This window comes from Adelges cooleyi, unplaced genomic scaffold, assembly GCF_023614345.1.
Source record: "Adelges cooleyi isolate 19-005CV unplaced genomic scaffold, UGA_ACOO_1.1 ACOO_flye_CR_arks_rails_tigmint_CR_PRNA_121, whole genome shotgun sequence".
NCBI lineage: Eukaryota > Metazoa > Arthropoda > Insecta > Hemiptera > Adelgidae > Adelges > Adelges cooleyi.
Genome location: NW_026095775.1, coordinates 245952 through 263991, shown reverse-complemented (window position 1 = coordinate 263991; position 18040 = coordinate 245952). Strand labels below are relative to the sequence as shown.

The window sequence follows — 18040 nt, the reverse complement described above, 5'->3', positions numbered from 1 at the left end:
GTATGAAGAGACCGAAGGGGGCGGTGTCGAATTCGGGTCGTTAGTAGTTTTACGTGTCGCGTAGTTATCATCAAAACTCTATGCGATATTTTGACGGCGGCAACACCGACCGAATCGACTTAAGATTACACCGAAAATAGTAAAAACAATTTAAATTGTCATTGTAAAAATATATAACCTATTCGGCTATTAAAGCTGTCCCGATTTCTATTAAAAACAAGACTGCCAAACGCTCGACTCTATTTTAATTAAATCGTTAACCGATTCGAACGAGTAAACCGTCGCGATTATGACGTCTTTACATTTGTTTAAATTTATTTTATATATTTTTGAAAGTCCAAGACTGATTTACTACGTTTGCTCAATAGTAGTATTGTTAAATATCTAGACTCGCCCGTGATCGTCGAGGCAGCACAATGTATGAACAACGAGTAGCCCGTTTACAAAACCGATTACGTTTCAAAAAATTAATATCGGTGTTTTTATTTTTAAGTTTTATGATAACGTTTTGGTTTATTTTGTCTTGAAATAAATTTCCATAACCCATTTTTTACCTGATAAACATATACTTTATGTGTAGGCCCATTCCCAAAAGTTATTGTCTGCAGTAATTGCCATGAGGCATGTAATATTGGACCGTTTGTCAAATAAAAACGTATTATCAACATAACGGGTATCACATAGGTATTACATATTGTATTTTAATATTAAAGTCGGAAACGATTATTTCTCATTTTATTAAACGAAAATGCTAATTTATTATTGTAAAATTAAAAGTACAAAATTTATTTTATGAATAAAATCGTGTTTTTTTTTTTACTCCAGAAATAATCTACTCGAATCAAAAACTTTTCGTTTACTCACGTTCGAGTGCCTTATTAATTTTTCATTTTAAACGTGGTTGGAAAACTGATTTAACAAAAAAACAATTGCAATTTGTAGGTAAAGACCGTTTGTTTTGGACATTTTATTAAACGGGTTTTTTCATATTTACCCAAAATTTCAAAAAAAGTTGACTTTTATAGTTAATTGTACATAGGCTATTCGATACACAAAATACAAACACCAGCCGAACAATGGCCATTTCACATTAGCAAGTGATATATTATTATTTATTATATTTAATTATTATATATTAATTATATAAAGTAATTTATTATATTATTTAGTTTTCAGTTTTCACAAACGTATAGAACCTATTGGTATCGTCACTGTCCGTGTATTTTAAATCCAGTGCCGCGGAAACGTGTGGAGCCCATATCTACCTACTTTCAGATAACATAGTTTTAAACGACGCGCCACAATCTACGGGGTTTTTTATTATTTTTTTTTTTAATAACGCGTTCATCCCTCCCGTCGGACAAACCGGATAGAAAATAATAATTCCTTTACACACCGCGTTCTACAACCTAACAAACTCATATCGACTATAACGCGGCCGCCGCCGCCGACTACTTCCCGCGCGCGCCAAAAATACATTTCACACTATGCCTAACGCTATACCGACCAGTGGCGGTTCTGGCATTAAATTGTTGAGGAGGCAACAACTTTGTACCCTTATTGATAAAAAAAAGCGCAAAACCCCCCCCCAGACCTAAAATTTCTTCATACTGTAAGAGAAGACTTTTGCTTATTATCCTAGTTATTAGTTATAATCGCATTACCGGTCATCTATTAAAATAATTATCATTAAAATGTACGAACTTAAGATAAATGTATAATCATAAAAACATATGTAAATACAATTTACAAAAGATGAAATTATAATCGCAAACGATTTCCTGTATGGATGCTGCTTAATAAACACTATACTGTCATATACAGGATTCATTTTGAAAAAAAAATAAAGCTAATAAGTATAATAGTATATTAACTAATAACTTGAGAAAACTAAATAAAACGCCAAATAGTAAACCGGTATCAGAATTAAGTAAAAAATATAGTGATATCAAAATTCAAATTGGGACTGCTGATAAATAATTTAGTGATAATGGGAAATGGCGTTTTGTTGTTGGCAGTGTCGGTGCTATTGTACATGCTGAATGTCTATGTCCCATTTCTTCCCTAAGATAAGAACGATCATCGGTCAGTTGCCCACAAAGGCAATGTTTTTGTGTCGCCTCTCGCAGAGAATTGCGCATGCGCTATTCGTATTATTTTATGTATGTGTGTGTGTGTATGTTGTGAACACAACAACATAACGTGAGACATTAGCGGCAGCCGCCTCCGCCGGCTGCCCTTATGCCACGTGAGTAACAACAGGCAGCGGCCGGCGGACGGCGGCCGTTGCTTTCAGACGGTCACCGCTGATACGGAGAGACGTTATTTCAAATTCTTAAATTTTTTTTTTCGCTTTCAAAAATTATTGTTCATGTACATTTTTTCCAATATTTTCGATTGAAAATATTTAATGTAAACCAAAATATCTCATCATAATAACAATATTAAGTACATAGTTTCCTCAATTTTCAAGGGAGGCACCGCCTCCCCGGGAAAACCGCCACTGATACCGACCCGTTCATCGTCTACCGCCACCGCCTATTCTTTTACCCGCTTTTTTTTTTTTAAATATAAATAATACTTCAATAAAAACGGTCGTTGGGAATTTTCAACATTAATCTAAAAATGTAAGTAACAACATTCTCGGGGGGATACCCACGACCGTCGATAATAATAAAACTGTTGTATTAATTTTATCAACAGCGCGGCGCCCGCTGTAAGGTCGATAGAGAAATAATTGTAACGCATGTAGTGGCCCTGAAAAGGGCCGTTTTAAAGAGGATTTGTAGAGTATTGAGACGATTAAGCACGTTCTCCGCGAATACGGCGAGCCAACTGGATGTCCTTGGGCATGATGGTAACACGCTTGGCGTGGATAGCGCACAAGTTGGTGTCTTCGAACAGACCGACCAAGTACGCTTCGCTGGCTTCTTGCAGAGCCATGACGGCCGAGCTCTGGAAACGCAAGTCGGTCTTGAAGTCTTGGGCGATCTCACGGACCAAACGTTGGAACGGCAATTTGCGGATCAACAGCTCGGTGCTCTTCTGGTAACGACGGATTTCACGGAGAGCCACGGTACCGGGACGGTAACGATGGGGTTTCTTCACTCCTCCGGTCGCCGGTGCGCTCTTGCGGGCGGCTTTGGTGGCCAACTGCTTCCTGGGAGCCTTGCCTCCGGTAGATTTGCGGGCGGTTTGCTTGGTACGGGCCATGTCGGTAGTTCGTAGACTGTCTGTGAAAACTCGAAACGGTCGAATATGTCTCCGCACACCGAATGAGCTCGTATATATACAAATTCGGATCGTAGGCGCGAGTTCTCATTGGTCGACGGAACGGCCTGCCGGAATAGAGGGAGATCTCGCGATACCGCGCCGTGATTGGTCCGCGCGACGGCCCGATCATATAAATACGGCGCGAAAACGTTGTCCGGGCATCATTCGATTTGTTTCTTCAGTCTACCGCAGCTCTCCGAACGACAATCAGCAACAATGACCGGACGCGGCAAAGGAGGAAAAGGTTTGGGAAAAGGAGGCGCCAAACGTCATCGTAAAGTGCTCCGGGACAACATCCAAGGAATCACCAAGCCGGCCATTCGTCGGTTAGCCCGCCGCGGTGGTGTCAAACGTATCTCCGGCCTGATCTACGAAGAGACCCGCGGAGTGTTGAAGGTGTTCCTGGAAAACGTAATCCGCGACGCCGTCACCTACACCGAGCACGCCAAGAGGAAGACCGTCACCGCCATGGACGTGGTCTACGCTCTGAAACGCCAAGGCCGCACTCTGTACGGATTCGGAGGTTAATTCCCGACGACCGTTCGCTTTGCACCCTACCTACTGTTCTTTAAAACGGCCCTTTTCAGGGCCACCATTTTATATTATTACAATTATTCATTAACGTTTATGTCATTTAATGCAATTCGCAGTCGGCTACATGAGTACGCTAATATAATAGTGTGTGTCATGTGACTGGATGCGCAAAATAGTTATATTATGAAGTATACCGTATAAACTAACAAAACGTTATAGCGTATTGCCATTATAATAATATAAATACACACGAGTAGTTTTAACGGTATACATTTGTAATTGTTCAAATTAATATTTTTTATAGTACATACAGACTATTATGTTCTCTGTAACATACATGCTAGTTGACATAAAAAAATAAAACAAACTAAATGTATAATTTATTATAAAAAAATATAACATACTAATTGTATATTTGTATATTACACAATTAGTAGAATCGCACGTGGGTAATATACGATTTTTATAACTATAGCCCATTGGTAAAATAGACATATATGATATAGTACTAATTTATTATCACAATAATATAATATTGCAAGTCATTGATCTAAATCTATTATATCTATTAATATCGATGACATTATTATTGAAGAGACAATATTTCGATATTAACCAATGATGTTATCATTGTAGTGCCGGCTGATGTTGTAGCTAAATAGCAAACTGGAATGTTGGAAAAAAAAAATTATTTATTTATATTATACTTGAATATTATTTCCAGTTTGAGTTATAGTCATATTTTATAAATTGTTATTGACCTAAAGAAAAAATTAAAGTAGATTTGCTGAAATTCCAAGTTACAGTTGTTTGAATTACTTATATTTTCTAAGGCTTGACAAAATAATACAACGCCACACATCATTTATGTCGAAAACAACAAGAGTGTTGTAAAAATAGTTAATATTTGGTGGCCCTGAAAAGGGCCGTTTTAATATGTATAAATACGGCGACGACGTTCTTAAGCTTTCTTTTCGGTCTTCTTGGGCAAAAGGACGGCTTGGATGTTGGGCAGCACACCACCTTGGGCAATGGTGACGCCGGACAACAGTTTGTTCAACTCCTCGTCGTTCCTGATGGCCAACTGTAAATGTCTGGGGATGATACGGGTCTTCTTGTTGTCACGGGCGGCGTTACCGGCCAACTCCAACACTTCAGCGGCCAAGTACTCCATGACGGCGGCCAGGTACACGGGAGCGCCGGCACCGACGCGCTCGGCGTAGTTGCCCTTCCTCAACAGACGATGGATACGACCGACCGGGAACTGGAGTCCGGCACGGGACGACCGGGTCTTCGATTTGCCGCTCTTTGCTTTTCCTCCTTTGCCGCGTCCGCTCATGATGCTCGATTGTAGATTGTCGTGTAGTGAAACGAGAGAAAATCCAGACGATACTGATGATCGGAACAGGCCAAAATCGGTATTTATACACTTTTAAGACGTAAATGCGTCTGTATGTTGGCCTACGTTTGAAAATAACGACGACGAAAAACCACACTTTGTAGACATAAACGTTCAATGCAAAGTGTTGTTTATACTCGTCGTGTTTTTCTTTGATGCTTAGACGTTGACGATGAAAAAACGGCACATTGTAGGGTTCGCTTTTAAACACAAAGTGTTAATCTTACTCGTCGTTTTTTCGTCGACTCTTACAAATCGTACTCGATAAACGAAGTCGCGACGCGTAATAAATATGAGCGTAAACGATTTTCGAACCATCATTCGTCCACCAGCTACCGGCCAACTATTTCGACGACCCGCAAACCGTGTACAACCGCAGTCACTATGGCACCAGGAGGTAAATCCGCAGGCAAGGCCATGAAGAAGTCCGGCAAGGCGCAGAAAAACATCACCAAGTCCGACAAGAAGCGCAAGCCGAAGAGGAAAGAATCGTACGGTATTTACATCTACAAGGTGTTGAAACAAGTGCACCCCGACACCGGCGTTTCCTCCAAGGCTATGAGCATCATGAACAGCTTCGTCAACGACATTTTCGAACGCATCGCCGCCGAATCCAGCCGTCTGGCCCACTACAACAAGCGTTCGACCATCACCAGCCGGGAGATCCAGACCGCCGTCCGTCTCCTGTTGCCCGGTGAATTGGCCAAGCACGCCGTCAGTGAAGGCACCAAGGCCGTGACCAAGTACACCAGTTCCAAATAAGCATTTCGATATTAGTCGCGCGCTATATCCACTTAAAACGGCCCTTTTCAGGGCCACCAAATTATTATTCTGATACACGTTATTATATAATAATATTATTATTATTCGTAGTGTATCCTATTTAAGTTATTAATATCTGGGGTTTTTAATTTTTATTGACAATATCACCGACCGGACGACCGCCGTGTGTGTTATCGTCTTTTGTATCATTATATTACGTTTGTCGTCGGTTAGTACTACGACGTGTATTTTATTTGTACATTCGGCGAATTTTTTCACATTACATTACTAAAAATATAAATTCACTACACAAATTAGAAAAAAACGGGAAAACAATATTAGCTATAGATAACACTTAAATTAGCTATATATGTATATAACAGCTTTATTAACTAAAATAAAATACAACAGTGATCTGCTCACTCGAGTTAATTGCATAACGACACAGTTTACTGGCAGAGTATAATATTATTGCATTTGAATATATTATATTTTTAGGGCCCGGGACTTGTACCGAATGGTCTGAAAAATAGATCTGACTGCAGTATAGTTCTTAAAGACCAACGTATTTTAGCAAATAAGCAATTAAACGTAGGCCAAACAATCAAAACAAAACTATACAAAATTGTCTACACAGTAAAAATGTCAATAATGTTTATCATTTAAGGCCGCCCAAATTACTTTGTCGGGGGCACTCTCCCGTAATAGACCGTTTTATTACCAGGAGGGTATTGTCGCGCGCATTATTGTTTTTACGAATATTATAATTGTGTGTGTGTTTATTAACTTTTGAGTTACTTTTCTTTTACTTAATTTAAAAGTGTTACCTTTTCTCCCGTCGGTTTTAAGTGTGTGTGTGTGTGTTTAACGGTTCGTGTACCAAAGTGCGTATACGACACTGACAAGTTACAATTTTTAATTACATTTTAAAGAATCGAACATTTTTTTTTTTTTGTATATTTTGGGATTTTTTTATTCTTGGGCAGGTGGGTACTCAAATGTTTTATTATTTTCGATAATTGCGTCATATTTTAAAATTTTGTTTATTTAAAAGTGTTAAATTTATTTTTTATAAAAACTATTTTTATTTAAGTTTTGCGGTTACAACTAGTATGAACATAATATTTAAAAAATACAAGTTATATTTAAAAATAAGTAGAAAATAAATTTCGAGTGCATATTTGGGGTTTTATTGAACAATTTACAGATAGGTACAATATAAAAAAAGCGATTATGAAGTACGTTTGTATGTGAGTATGTATGCATGTATGTATGTATGTATGGATGGTGTGTACGTCAACAGATATTGCTTTTAGAATTGATCGATATCGAGACGGTTTTTCGTGTACAGTTTATCATATACGACTATAGTACACAAGTATTTGAATTTGAATACAAATTTACAATGAAATACAAATGAATACAACGACGTGGGTCGTTCATTCAGCTCGTTTGTTTTTGTCCTGTTATCTATATCTCGCGTGTGCCGTTTAACGCACAGCGCAGCGGCCGCGTCTGTTGTTATTTTCCGTTTTTAATCAGTCAGGTGAATTTGTAATATTTCATAATTATTGTTATTTTGATATATTTAAAGTTTTGTTGTGGGCATACAGCCATACTTGTAATTATAAGTCAATTAGGGTTTAGGGCTGGCCAGACAGTCTTAAGTATTGTCAAATCAATTAAATGTTATTATCTGCAATAGTCAATCATTTTCCTAAATATACATACAACAATAAACGTATTTACCCATGTTGTAGTCGTTTTAACTTTTTCATTCCATTTCACAATCACTATTACTTACTGTAGTTTGTATTACTATAATCTATAAAATATCGGTACGAGACACCGCGCGACACGCTTGTTGTGTATATTGTATTATATAAATATTTGGTGGTCCTGAAAAGGACCGTTTTAAGGGTTTAAGAGAGTGTTTTTAACAAATTACGCCTTCTTTTTGGGCGCAGCCGTCTTCTTGACTGCCACCTTCTTCGCCTTGGGTGCCTTGGCTTTGGTGGCCGGCGCTTTCTTAGCCTTGGCCGGAGACTTTTTCGGTTTCGCGGCTTTGGGTTTAGGCGCTGCGGCTACCTTTTTCACCTTCTTGGCGGCGGGCTCGCCGGATTTCGGTTTCTTGGCACCGGTGCTCTTCCTCTTCTTGGCCGCTCCGGGCGCCTTGGACACCGCCGCTTTCTTGGCGATCGGCTTCTTTTTCGGCGCTACCTTCTTCTCTTTTTTGACTTCGGCGGCCAATTTGAAATGGCCCGACGCTCCGTTGCCCTTGGTCTGGACCAGCTTGCCGCTGGCGACGGCCGACTTTAGGAATTTGCGGATGAAAGGCGCTAGCTTGGCAGCGTCCACTTTGTAGTTGGCGGCCAAATATTTCTTGATAGCCGGCAACGACGATCCTTTTTTCTCCTTCAGTTCCTTGACGGCTGCGATCACCATCACGGCCGTGGTAGGATGAGCCGGTGCGGCTTTCTTCGCCTTGGGAGCGGCGGACTTCTTTTTCGGCGACTTGGCCTGGGCCGGCGACGAGGCGGCTGGTGCTGGTGCGGCGACTGCGGTGTCGGTCATGGTGAAGCGGTTTGAAAATAGACTCTGGTACTCTGGCAAAATGAACAGGAACGGTGTGTATAACTCGAGTTTGGCCGTCACACCGTCTATATACTCGTCGCCATACCGACTAGTAAACGCTTACGGAATCGAATTTTCCGTTTTGACGTGATCCCGTTCCGTTTTATCTCGTTTTTTCCGCTCGAAAATCACTCAACGGCGATAAATCTCGTTCTCCTTAAAGCCAACGTTATAGCAAATCCGTCGGTCGGTCGAGTTTTCACTTAAAATCGACGGCCGACGTGCCGCAGGAGGTTGTTCCGACCAGTCCGACTATTCAACGATACACCTCTTTCGAGGTCGATTAGGACTCGTTAATTTCGAGTTAAACTAAAAAATCTTTTCGATTCGCAATCTGCACGTGTATTGAAAAATTATCGCGTGGGCTCTAAGAGTCTGCGGTATGAAGAGACCGAAGGGGGCGGTGTCGAATTCGGGTCGTTAGTAGTTTTACGTGTCGCGTAGTTATCATCAAAACTCTATGCGATATTTTGACGGCGGCAACACCGACCGAATCGACTTAAGATTACACCGAAAATAGTAAAAACAATTTAAATTGTCATTGTAAAAATATATAACCTATTCGGCTATTAAAGCTGTCCCGATTTCTATTAAAAACAAGACTGCCAAACGCTCGACTCTATTTTAATTAAATCGTTAACCGATTCGAACGAGTAAACCGTCGCGATTATGACGTCTTTACATTTGTTTAAATTTATTTTATATATTTTTGAAAGTCCAAGACTGATTTACTACGTTTGCTCAATAGTAGTATTGTTAAATATCTAGACTCGCCCGTGATCGTCGAGGCAGCACAATGTATGAACAACGAGTAGCCCGTTTACAAAACCGATTACGTTTCAAAAAATTAATATCGGTGTTTTTATTTTTAAGTTTTATGATAACGTTTTGGTTTATTTTGTCTTGAAATAAATTTCCATAACCCATTTTTTACCTGATAAACATATACTTTATGTGTAGGCCCATTCCCAAAAGTTATTGTCTGCAGTAATTGCCATGAGGCATGTAATATTGGACCGTTTGTCAAATAAAAACGTATTATCAACATAACGGGTATCACATAGGTATTACATATTGTATTTTAATATTAAAGTCGGAAACGATTATTTCTCATTTTATTAAACGAAAATGCTAATTTATTATTGTAAAATTAAAAGTACAAAATTTATTTTATGAATAAAATCGTGTTTTTTTTTTTACTCCAGAAATAATCTACTCGAATCAAAAACTTTTCGTTTACTCACGTTCGAGTGCCTTATTAATTTTTCATTTTAAACGTGGTTGGAAAACTGATTTAACAAAAAAACAATTGCAATTTGTAGGTAAAGACCGTTTGTTTTGGACATTTTATTAAACGGGTTTTTTCATATTTACCCAAAATTTCAAAAAAAGTTGACTTTTATAGTTAATTGTACATAGGCTATTCGATACACAAAATACAAACACCAGCCGAACAATGGCCATTTCACATTAGCAAGTGATATATTATTATTTATTATATTTAATTATTATATATTAATTATATAAAGTAATTTATTATATTATTTAGTTTTCAGTTTTCACAAACGTATAGAACCTATTGGTATCGTCACTGTCCGTGTATTTTAAATCCAGTGCCGCGGAAACGTGTGGAGCCCATATCTACCTACTTTCAGATAACATAGTTTTAAACGACGCGCCACAATCTACGGGGTTTTTTATTATTTTTTTTTTTAATAACGCGTTCATCCCTCCCGTCGGACAAACCGGATAGAAAATAATAATTCCTTTACACACCGCGTTCTACAACCTAACAAACTCATATCGACTATAACGCGGCCGCCGCCGCCGACTACTTCCCGCGCGCGCCAAAAATACATTTCACACTATGCCTAACGCTATACCGACCAGTGGCGGTTCTGGCATTAAATTGTTGAGGAGGCAACAACTTTGTACCCTTATTGATAAAAAAAAGCGCAAAACCCCCCCCCAGACCTAAAATTTCTTCATACTGTAAGAGAAGACTTTTGCTTATTATCCTAGTTATTAGTTATAATCGCATTACCGGTCATCTATTAAAATAATTATCATTAAAATGTACGAACTTAAGATAAATGTATAATCATAAAAACATATGTAAATACAATTTACAAAAGATGAAATTATAATCGCAAACGATTTCCTGTATGGATGCTGCTTAATAAACACTATACTGTCATATACAGGATTCATTTTGAAAAAAAAATAAAGCTAATAAGTATAATAGTATATTAACTAATAACTTGAGAAAACTAAATAAAACGCCAAATAGTAAACCGGTATCAGAATTAAGTAAAAAATATAGTGATATCAAAATTCAAATTGGGACTGCTGATAAATAATTTAGTGATAATGGGAAATGGCGTTTTGTTGTTGGCAGTGTCGGTGCTATTGTACATGCTGAATGTCTATGTCCCATTTCTTCCCTAAGATAAGAACGATCATCGGTCAGTTGCCCACAAAGGCAATGTTTTTGTGTCGCCTCTCGCAGAGAATTGCGCATGCGCTATTCGTATTATTTTATGTATGTGTGTGTGTGTATGTTGTGAACACAACAACATAACGTGAGACATTAGCGGCAGCCGCCTCCGCCGGCTGCCCTTATGCCACGTGAGTAACAACAGGCAGCGGCCGGCGGACGGCGGCCGTTGCTTTCAGACGGTCACCGCTGATACGGAGAGACGTTATTTCAAATTCTTAAATTTTTTTTTTCGCTTTCAAAAATTATTGTTCATGTACATTTTTTCCAATATTTTCGATTGAAAATATTTAATGTAAACCAAAATATCTCATCATAATAACAATATTAAGTACATAGTTTCCTCAATTTTCAAGGGAGGCACCGCCTCCCCGGGAAAACCGCCACTGATACCGACCCGTTCATCGTCTACCGCCACCGCCTATTCTTTTACCCGCTTTTTTTTTTTTAAATATAAATAATACTTCAATAAAAACGGTCGTTGGGAATTTTCAACATTAATCTAAAAATGTAAGTAACAACATTCTCGGGGGGATACCCACGACCGTCGATAATAATAAAACTGTTGTATTAATTTTATCAACAGCGCGGCGCCCGCTGTAAGGTCGATAGAGAAATAATTGTAACGCATGTAGTGGCCCTGAAAAGGGCCGTTTTAAAGAGGATTTGTAGAGTATTGAGACGATTAAGCACGTTCTCCGCGAATACGGCGAGCCAACTGGATGTCCTTGGGCATGATGGTAACACGCTTGGCGTGGATAGCGCACAAGTTGGTGTCTTCGAACAGACCGACCAAGTACGCTTCGCTGGCTTCTTGCAGAGCCATGACGGCCGAGCTCTGGAAACGCAAGTCGGTCTTGAAGTCTTGGGCGATCTCACGGACCAAACGTTGGAACGGCAATTTGCGGATCAACAGCTCGGTGCTCTTCTGGTAACGACGGATTTCACGGAGAGCCACGGTACCGGGACGGTAACGATGGGGTTTCTTCACTCCTCCGGTCGCCGGTGCGCTCTTGCGGGCGGCTTTGGTGGCCAACTGCTTCCTGGGAGCCTTGCCTCCGGTAGATTTGCGGGCGGTTTGCTTGGTACGGGCCATGTCGGTAGTTCGTAGACTGTCTGTGAAAACTCGAAACGGTCGAATATGTCTCCGCACACCGAATGAGCTCGTATATATACAAATTCGGATCGTAGGCGCGAGTTCTCATTGGTCGACGGAACGGCCTGCCGGAATAGAGGGAGATCTCGCGATACCGCGCCGTGATTGGTCCGCGCGACGGCCCGATCATATAAATACGGCGCGAAAACGTTGTCCGGGCATCATTCGATTTGTTTCTTCAGTCTACCGCAGCTCTCCGAACGACAATCAGCAACAATGACCGGACGCGGCAAAGGAGGAAAAGGTTTGGGAAAAGGAGGCGCCAAACGTCATCGTAAAGTGCTCCGGGACAACATCCAAGGAATCACCAAGCCGGCCATTCGTCGGTTAGCCCGCCGCGGTGGTGTCAAACGTATCTCCGGCCTGATCTACGAAGAGACCCGCGGAGTGTTGAAGGTGTTCCTGGAAAACGTAATCCGCGACGCCGTCACCTACACCGAGCACGCCAAGAGGAAGACCGTCACCGCCATGGACGTGGTCTACGCTCTGAAACGCCAAGGCCGCACTCTGTACGGATTCGGAGGTTAATTCCCGACGACCGTTCGCTTTGCACCCTACCTACTGTTCTTTAAAACGGCCCTTTTCAGGGCCACCATTTTATATTATTACAATTATTCATTAACGTTTATGTCATTTAATGCAATTCGCAGTCGGCTACATGAGTACGCTAATATAATAGTGTGTGTCATGTGACTGGATGCGCAAAATAGTTATATTATGAAGTATACCGTATAAACTAACAAAACGTTATAGCGTATTGCCATTATAATAATATAAATACACACGAGTAGTTTTAACGGTATACATTTGTAATTGTTCAAATTAATATTTTTTATAGTACATACAGACTATTATGTTCTCTGTAACATACATGCTAGTTGACATAAAAAAATAAAACAAACTAAATGTATAATTTATTAAAAAAAAATATAACATACTAATTGTATATTTGTATATTACACAATTAGTAGAATCGCACGTGGGTAATATACGATTTTTATAACTATAGCCCATTGGTAAAATAGACATATATGATATAGTACTAATTTATTATCACAATAATATAATATTGCAAGTCATTGATCTAAATCTATTATATCTATTAATATCGATGACATTATTATTGAAGAGACAATATTTCGATATTAACCAATGATGTTATCATTGTAGTGCCGGCTGATGTTGTAGCTAAATAGCAAACTGGAATGTTGGAAAAAAAAAATTATTTATTTATATTATACTTGAATATTATTTCCAGTTTGAGTTATAGTCATATTTTATAAATTGTTATTGACCTAAAGAAAAAATTAAAGTAGATTTGCTGAAATTCCAAGTTACGGTTGTTTGAATTACTTATATTTTCTAAGGCTTGACAAAATAATACAACGCCACACATCATTTATGTCGAAAACAACAAGAGTGTTGTAAAAATAGTTAATATTTGGTGGCCCTGAAAAGGGCCGTTTTAATATGTATAAATACGGCGACGACGTTCTTAAGCTTTCTTTTCGGTCTTCTTGGGCAAAAGGACGGCTTGGATGTTGGGCAGCACACCACCTTGGGCAATGGTGACGCCGGACAACAGTTTGTTCAACTCCTCGTCGTTCCTGATGGCCAACTGTAAATGTCTGGGGATGATACGGGTCTTCTTGTTGTCACGGGCGGCGTTACCGGCCAACTCCAACACTTCAGCGGCCAAGTACTCCATGACGGCGGCCAGGTACACGGGAGCGCCGGCACCGACGCGCTCGGCGTAGTTGCCCTTCCTCAACAGACGATGGATACGACCGACCGGGAACTGGAGTCCGGCACGGGACGACCGGGTCTTCGATTTGCCGCTCTTTGCTTTTCCTCCTTTGCCGCGTCCGCTCATGATGCTCGATTGTAGATTGTCGTGTAGTGAAACGAGAGAAAATCCAGACGATACTGATGATCGGAACAGGCCAAAATCGGTATTTATACACTTTTAAGACGTAAATGCGTCTGTATGTTGGCCTACGTTTGAAAATAACGACGACGAAAAACCACACTTTGTAGACATAAACGTTCAATGCAAAGTGTTGTTTATACTCGTCGTGTTTTTCTTTGATGCTTAGACGTTGACGATGAAAAAACGGCACATTGTAGGGTTCGCTTTTAAACACAAAGTGTTAATCTTACTCGTCGTTTTTTCGTCGACTCTTACAAATCGTACTCGATAAACGAAGTCGCGACGCGTAATAAATATGAGCGTAAACGATTTTCGAACCATCATTCGTCCACCAGCTACCGGCCAACTATTTCGACGACCCGCAAACCGTGTACAACCGCAGTCACTATGGCACCAGGAGGTAAATCCGCAGGCAAGGCCATGAAGAAGTCCGGCAAGGCGCAGAAAAACATCACCAAGTCCGACAAGAAGCGCAAGCCGAAGAGGAAAGAATCGTACGGTATTTACATCTACAAGGTGTTGAAACAAGTGCACCCCGACACCGGCGTTTCCTCCAAGGCTATGAGCATCATGAACAGCTTCGTCAACGACATTTTCGAACGCATCGCCGCCGAATCCAGCCGTCTGGCCCACTACAACAAGCGTTCGACCATCACCAGCCGGGAGATCCAGACCGCCGTCCGTCTCCTGTTGCCCGGTGAATTGGCCAAGCACGCCGTCAGTGAAGGCACCAAGGCCGTGACCAAGTACACCAGTTCCAAATAAGCATTTCGATATTAGTCGCGCGCTATATCCACTTAAAACGGCCCTTTTCAGGGCCACCAAATTATTATTCTGATACACGTTATTATATAATAATATTATTATTATTCGTAGTGTATCCTATTTAAGTTATTAATATCTGGGGTTTTTAATTTTTATTGACAATATCACCGACCGGACGACCGCCGTGTGTGTTATCGTCTTTTGTATCATTATATTACGTTTGTCGTCGGTTAGTACTACGACGTGTATTTTATTTGTACATTCGGCGAATTTTTTCACATTACATTACTAAAAATATAAATTCACTACACAAATTAGAAAAAAACGGGAAAACAATATTAGCTATAGATAACACTTAAATTAGCTATATATGTATATAACAGCTTTATTAACTAAAATAAAATACAACAGTGATCTGCTCACTCGAGTTAATTGCATAACGACACAGTTTACTGGCAGAGTATAATATTATTGCATTTGAATATATTATATTTTTAGGGCCCGGGACTTGTACCGAATGGTCTGAAAAATAGATCTGACTGCAGTATAGTTCTTAAAGACCAACGTATTTTAGCAAATAAGCAATTAAACGTAGGCCAAACAATCAAAACAAAACTATACAAAATTGTCTACACAGTAAAAATGTCAATAATGTTTATCATTTAAGGCCGCCCAAATTACTTTGTCGGGGGCACTCTCCCGTAATAGACCGTTTTATTACCAGGAGGGTATTGTCGCGCGCATTATTGTTTTTACGAATATTATAATTGTGTGTGTGTTTATTAACTTTTGAGTTACTTTTCTTTTACTTAATTTAAAAGTGTTACCTTTTCTCCCGTCGGTTTTAAGTGTGTGTGTGTGTGTTTAACGGTTCGTGTACCAAAGTGCGTATACGACACTGACAAGTTACAATTTTTAATTACATTTTAAAGAATCGAACATTTTTTTTTTTTTGTATATTTTGGGATTTTTTTATTCTTGGGCAGGTGGGTACTCAAATGTTTTATTATTTTCGATAATTGCGTCATATTTTAAAATTTTGTTTATTTAAAAGTGTTAAATTTATTTTTTATAAAAACTATTTTTATTTAAGTTTTGCGGTTACAACTAGTATGAACATAATATTTAAAAAATACAAGTTATATTTAAAAATAAGTAGAAAATAAATTTCGAGTGCATATTTGGGGTTTTATTGAACAATTTACAGATAGGTACAATATAAAAAAAGCGATTATGAAGTACGTTTGTATGTGAGTATGTATGCATGTATGTATGTATGTATGGATGGTGTGTACGTCAACAGATATTGCTTTTAGAATTGATCGATATCGAGACGGTTTTTCGTGTACAGTTTATCATATACGACTATAGTACACAAGTATTTGAATTTGAATACAAATTTACAATGAAATACAAATGAATACAACGACGTGGGTCGTTCATTCAGCTCGTTTGTTTTTGTCCTGTTATCTATATCTCGCGTGTGCCGTTTAACGCACAGCGCAGCGGCCGCGTCTGTTGTTATTTTCCGTTTTTAATCAGTCAGGTGAATTTGTAATATTTCATAATTATTGTTATTTTGATATATTTAAAGTTTTGTTGTGGGCATACAGCCATACTTGTAATTATAAGTCAATTAGGGTTTAGGGCTGGCCAGACAGTCTTAAGTATTGTCAAATCAATTAAATGTTATTATCTGCAATAGTCAATCATTTTCCTAAATATACATACAACAATAAACGTATTTACCCATGTTGTAGTCGTTTTAACTTTTTCATTCCATTTCACAATCACTATTACTTACTGTAGTTTGTATTACTATAATCTATAAAATATCGGTACGAGACACCGCGCGACACGCTTGTTGTGTATATTGTATTATATAAATATTTGGTGGTCCTGAAAAGGACCGTTTTAAGGGTTTAAGAGAGTGTTTTTAACAAATTACGCCTTCTTTTTGGGCGCAGCCGTCTTCTTGACTGCCACCTTCTTCGCCTTGGGTGCCTTGGCTTTGGTGGCCGGCGCTTTCTTAGCCTTGGCCGGAGACTTTTTCGGTTTCGCGGCTTTGGGTTTAGGCGCTGCGGCTACCTTTTTCACCTTCTTGGCGGCGGGCTCGCCGGATTTCGGTTTCTTGGCACCGGTGCTCTTCCTCTTCTTGGCCGCTCCGGGCGCCTTGGACACCGCCGCTTTCTTGGCGATCGGCTTCTTTTTCGGCGCTACCTTCTTCTCTTTTTTGACTTCGGCGGCCAATTTGAAATGGCCCGACGCTCCGTTGCCCTTGGTCTGGACCAGCTTGCCGCTGGCGACGGCCGACTTTAGGAATTTGCGGATGAAAGGCGCTAGCTTGGCAGCGTCCACTTTGTAGTTGGCGGCCAAATATTTCTTGATAGCCGGCAACGACGATCCTTTTTTCTCCTTCAGTTCCTTGACGGCTGCGATCACCATCACGGCCGTGGTAGGATGAGCCGGTGCGGCTTTCTTCGCCTTGGGAGCGGCGGACTTCTTTTTCGGCGACTTGGCCTGGGCCGGCGACGAGGCGGCTGGTGCTGGTGCGGCGACTGCGGTGTCGGTCATGGTGAAGCGGTTTGAAAATAGACTCTGGTACTCTGGCAAAATGAACAGGAACGGTGTGTATAACTCGAGTTTGGCCGTCACACCGTCTATATACTCGTCGCCATACCGACTAGTAAACGCTTACGGAATCGAATTTTCCGTTTTGACGTGATCCCGTTCCGTTTTATCTCGTTTTTTCCGCTCGAAAATCACTCAACGGCGATAAATCTCGTTCTCCTTAAAGCCAACGTTATAGCAAATCCGTCGGTCGGTCGAGTTTTCACTTAAAATCGACGGCCGACGTGCCGCAGGAGGTTGTTCCGACCAGTCCGACTATTCAACGATACACCTCTTTCGAGGTCGATTAGGACTCGTTAATTTCGAGTTAAACTAAAAAATCTTTTCGATTCGCAATCTGCACGTGTATTGAAAAATTATCGCGTGGGCTCTAAGAGTCTGCGGTATGAAGAGACCGAAGGGGGCGGTGTCGAATTCGGGTCGTTAGTAGTTTTACGTGTCGCGTAGTTATCATCAAAA

At 40.0% G+C, this 18040-nt stretch overlaps 10 protein-coding genes across 10 annotated transcripts; 4 read left to right on the top strand and 6 right to left on the bottom strand.

Annotated features, from left to right (window-relative positions):
- Window positions 1-2802: 2802 nt before the first annotated feature.
- LOC126847824 (histone H3) lies at window positions 2803-3213 on the bottom strand. The gene has a single exon (XM_050588225.1). The coding sequence runs from the start codon at window positions 3211-3213 to the stop codon at window positions 2803-2805; it is 411 nt and encodes a 136-aa protein (XP_050444182.1).
- Window positions 3214-3489: 276 nt separating this feature from the next.
- LOC126847823 (histone H4) lies at window positions 3490-3801 on the top strand. Its single transcript, XM_050588223.1, has one exon. The coding sequence runs from the start codon at window positions 3490-3492 to the stop codon at window positions 3799-3801; it is 312 nt and encodes a 103-aa protein (XP_050444180.1).
- Window positions 3802-4768: 967 nt separating this feature from the next.
- On the bottom strand, window positions 4769-5146 carry LOC126847822 (histone H2A). The gene has a single exon (XM_050588222.1). The coding sequence runs from the start codon at window positions 5144-5146 to the stop codon at window positions 4769-4771; it is 378 nt and encodes a 125-aa protein (XP_050444179.1).
- A 444-nt stretch (window positions 5147-5590) lies between these two features.
- On the top strand, window positions 5591-5968 carry LOC126847821 (histone H2B). Its single transcript, XM_050588221.1, has one exon. It carries the CDS (start codon window positions 5591-5593, stop codon window positions 5966-5968), a length of 378 nt encoding a protein of 125 aa, XP_050444178.1.
- A 1900-nt stretch (window positions 5969-7868) lies between these two features.
- On the bottom strand, window positions 7869-8583 carry LOC126847842 (histone H1-like). Its single transcript, XM_050588245.1, has one exon. The coding sequence runs from the start codon at window positions 8540-8542 to the stop codon at window positions 7913-7915; it is 630 nt and encodes a 209-aa protein (XP_050444202.1). The 5' UTR covers window positions 8543-8583; the 3' UTR covers window positions 7869-7912.
- Window positions 8584-11784: 3201 nt separating this feature from the next.
- On the bottom strand, window positions 11785-12195 carry LOC126847819 (histone H3). Its single transcript, XM_050588220.1, has one exon. It carries the CDS (start codon window positions 12193-12195, stop codon window positions 11785-11787), a length of 411 nt encoding a protein of 136 aa, XP_050444177.1.
- Window positions 12196-12471: 276 nt separating this feature from the next.
- LOC126847818 (histone H4) lies at window positions 12472-12783 on the top strand. Its single transcript, XM_050588219.1, has one exon. It carries the CDS (start codon window positions 12472-12474, stop codon window positions 12781-12783), a length of 312 nt encoding a protein of 103 aa, XP_050444176.1.
- An 804-nt stretch (window positions 12784-13587) lies between these two features.
- LOC126847851 (histone H2A) lies at window positions 13588-14171 on the bottom strand. The gene has a single exon (XM_050588253.1). It carries the CDS (start codon window positions 14126-14128, stop codon window positions 13751-13753), a length of 378 nt encoding a protein of 125 aa, XP_050444210.1. The 5' UTR covers window positions 14129-14171; the 3' UTR covers window positions 13588-13750.
- Window positions 14172-14572: 401 nt separating this feature from the next.
- Window positions 14573-14950, top strand: LOC126847817 (histone H2B). The gene has a single exon (XM_050588218.1). It carries the CDS (start codon window positions 14573-14575, stop codon window positions 14948-14950), a length of 378 nt encoding a protein of 125 aa, XP_050444175.1.
- Window positions 14951-16850: 1900 nt separating this feature from the next.
- On the bottom strand, window positions 16851-17565 carry LOC126847850 (histone H1-like). The gene has a single exon (XM_050588252.1). It carries the CDS (start codon window positions 17522-17524, stop codon window positions 16895-16897), a length of 630 nt encoding a protein of 209 aa, XP_050444209.1. The 5' UTR covers window positions 17525-17565; the 3' UTR covers window positions 16851-16894.
- Between the last annotated feature and the right edge of the window lie 475 nt (window positions 17566-18040).

Coding starts and splice junctions, on each gene's coding strand:
- LOC126847822 (XM_050588222.1), bottom strand. CDS start 5,146: ATGAGCGGACGCGGCAAAGGAGGAAAAGCAAAGAGCGGCAAATCGAAG.
- LOC126847824 (XM_050588225.1), bottom strand. CDS start 3,213: ATGGCCCGTACCAAGCAAACCGCCCGCAAATCTACCGGAGGCAAGGCT.
- LOC126847817 (XM_050588218.1), top strand. CDS start 14,573: ATGGCACCAGGAGGTAAATCCGCAGGCAAGGCCATGAAGAAGTCCGGC.
- LOC126847823 (XM_050588223.1), top strand. CDS start 3,490: ATGACCGGACGCGGCAAAGGAGGAAAAGGTTTGGGAAAAGGAGGCGCC.
- LOC126847821 (XM_050588221.1), top strand. CDS start 5,591: ATGGCACCAGGAGGTAAATCCGCAGGCAAGGCCATGAAGAAGTCCGGC.
- LOC126847851 (XM_050588253.1), bottom strand. CDS start 14,128: ATGAGCGGACGCGGCAAAGGAGGAAAAGCAAAGAGCGGCAAATCGAAG.
- LOC126847850 (XM_050588252.1), bottom strand. CDS start 17,524: ATGACCGACACCGCAGTCGCCGCACCAGCACCAGCCGCCTCGTCGCCG.
- LOC126847818 (XM_050588219.1), top strand. CDS start 12,472: ATGACCGGACGCGGCAAAGGAGGAAAAGGTTTGGGAAAAGGAGGCGCC.
- LOC126847842 (XM_050588245.1), bottom strand. CDS start 8,542: ATGACCGACACCGCAGTCGCCGCACCAGCACCAGCCGCCTCGTCGCCG.
- LOC126847819 (XM_050588220.1), bottom strand. CDS start 12,195: ATGGCCCGTACCAAGCAAACCGCCCGCAAATCTACCGGAGGCAAGGCT.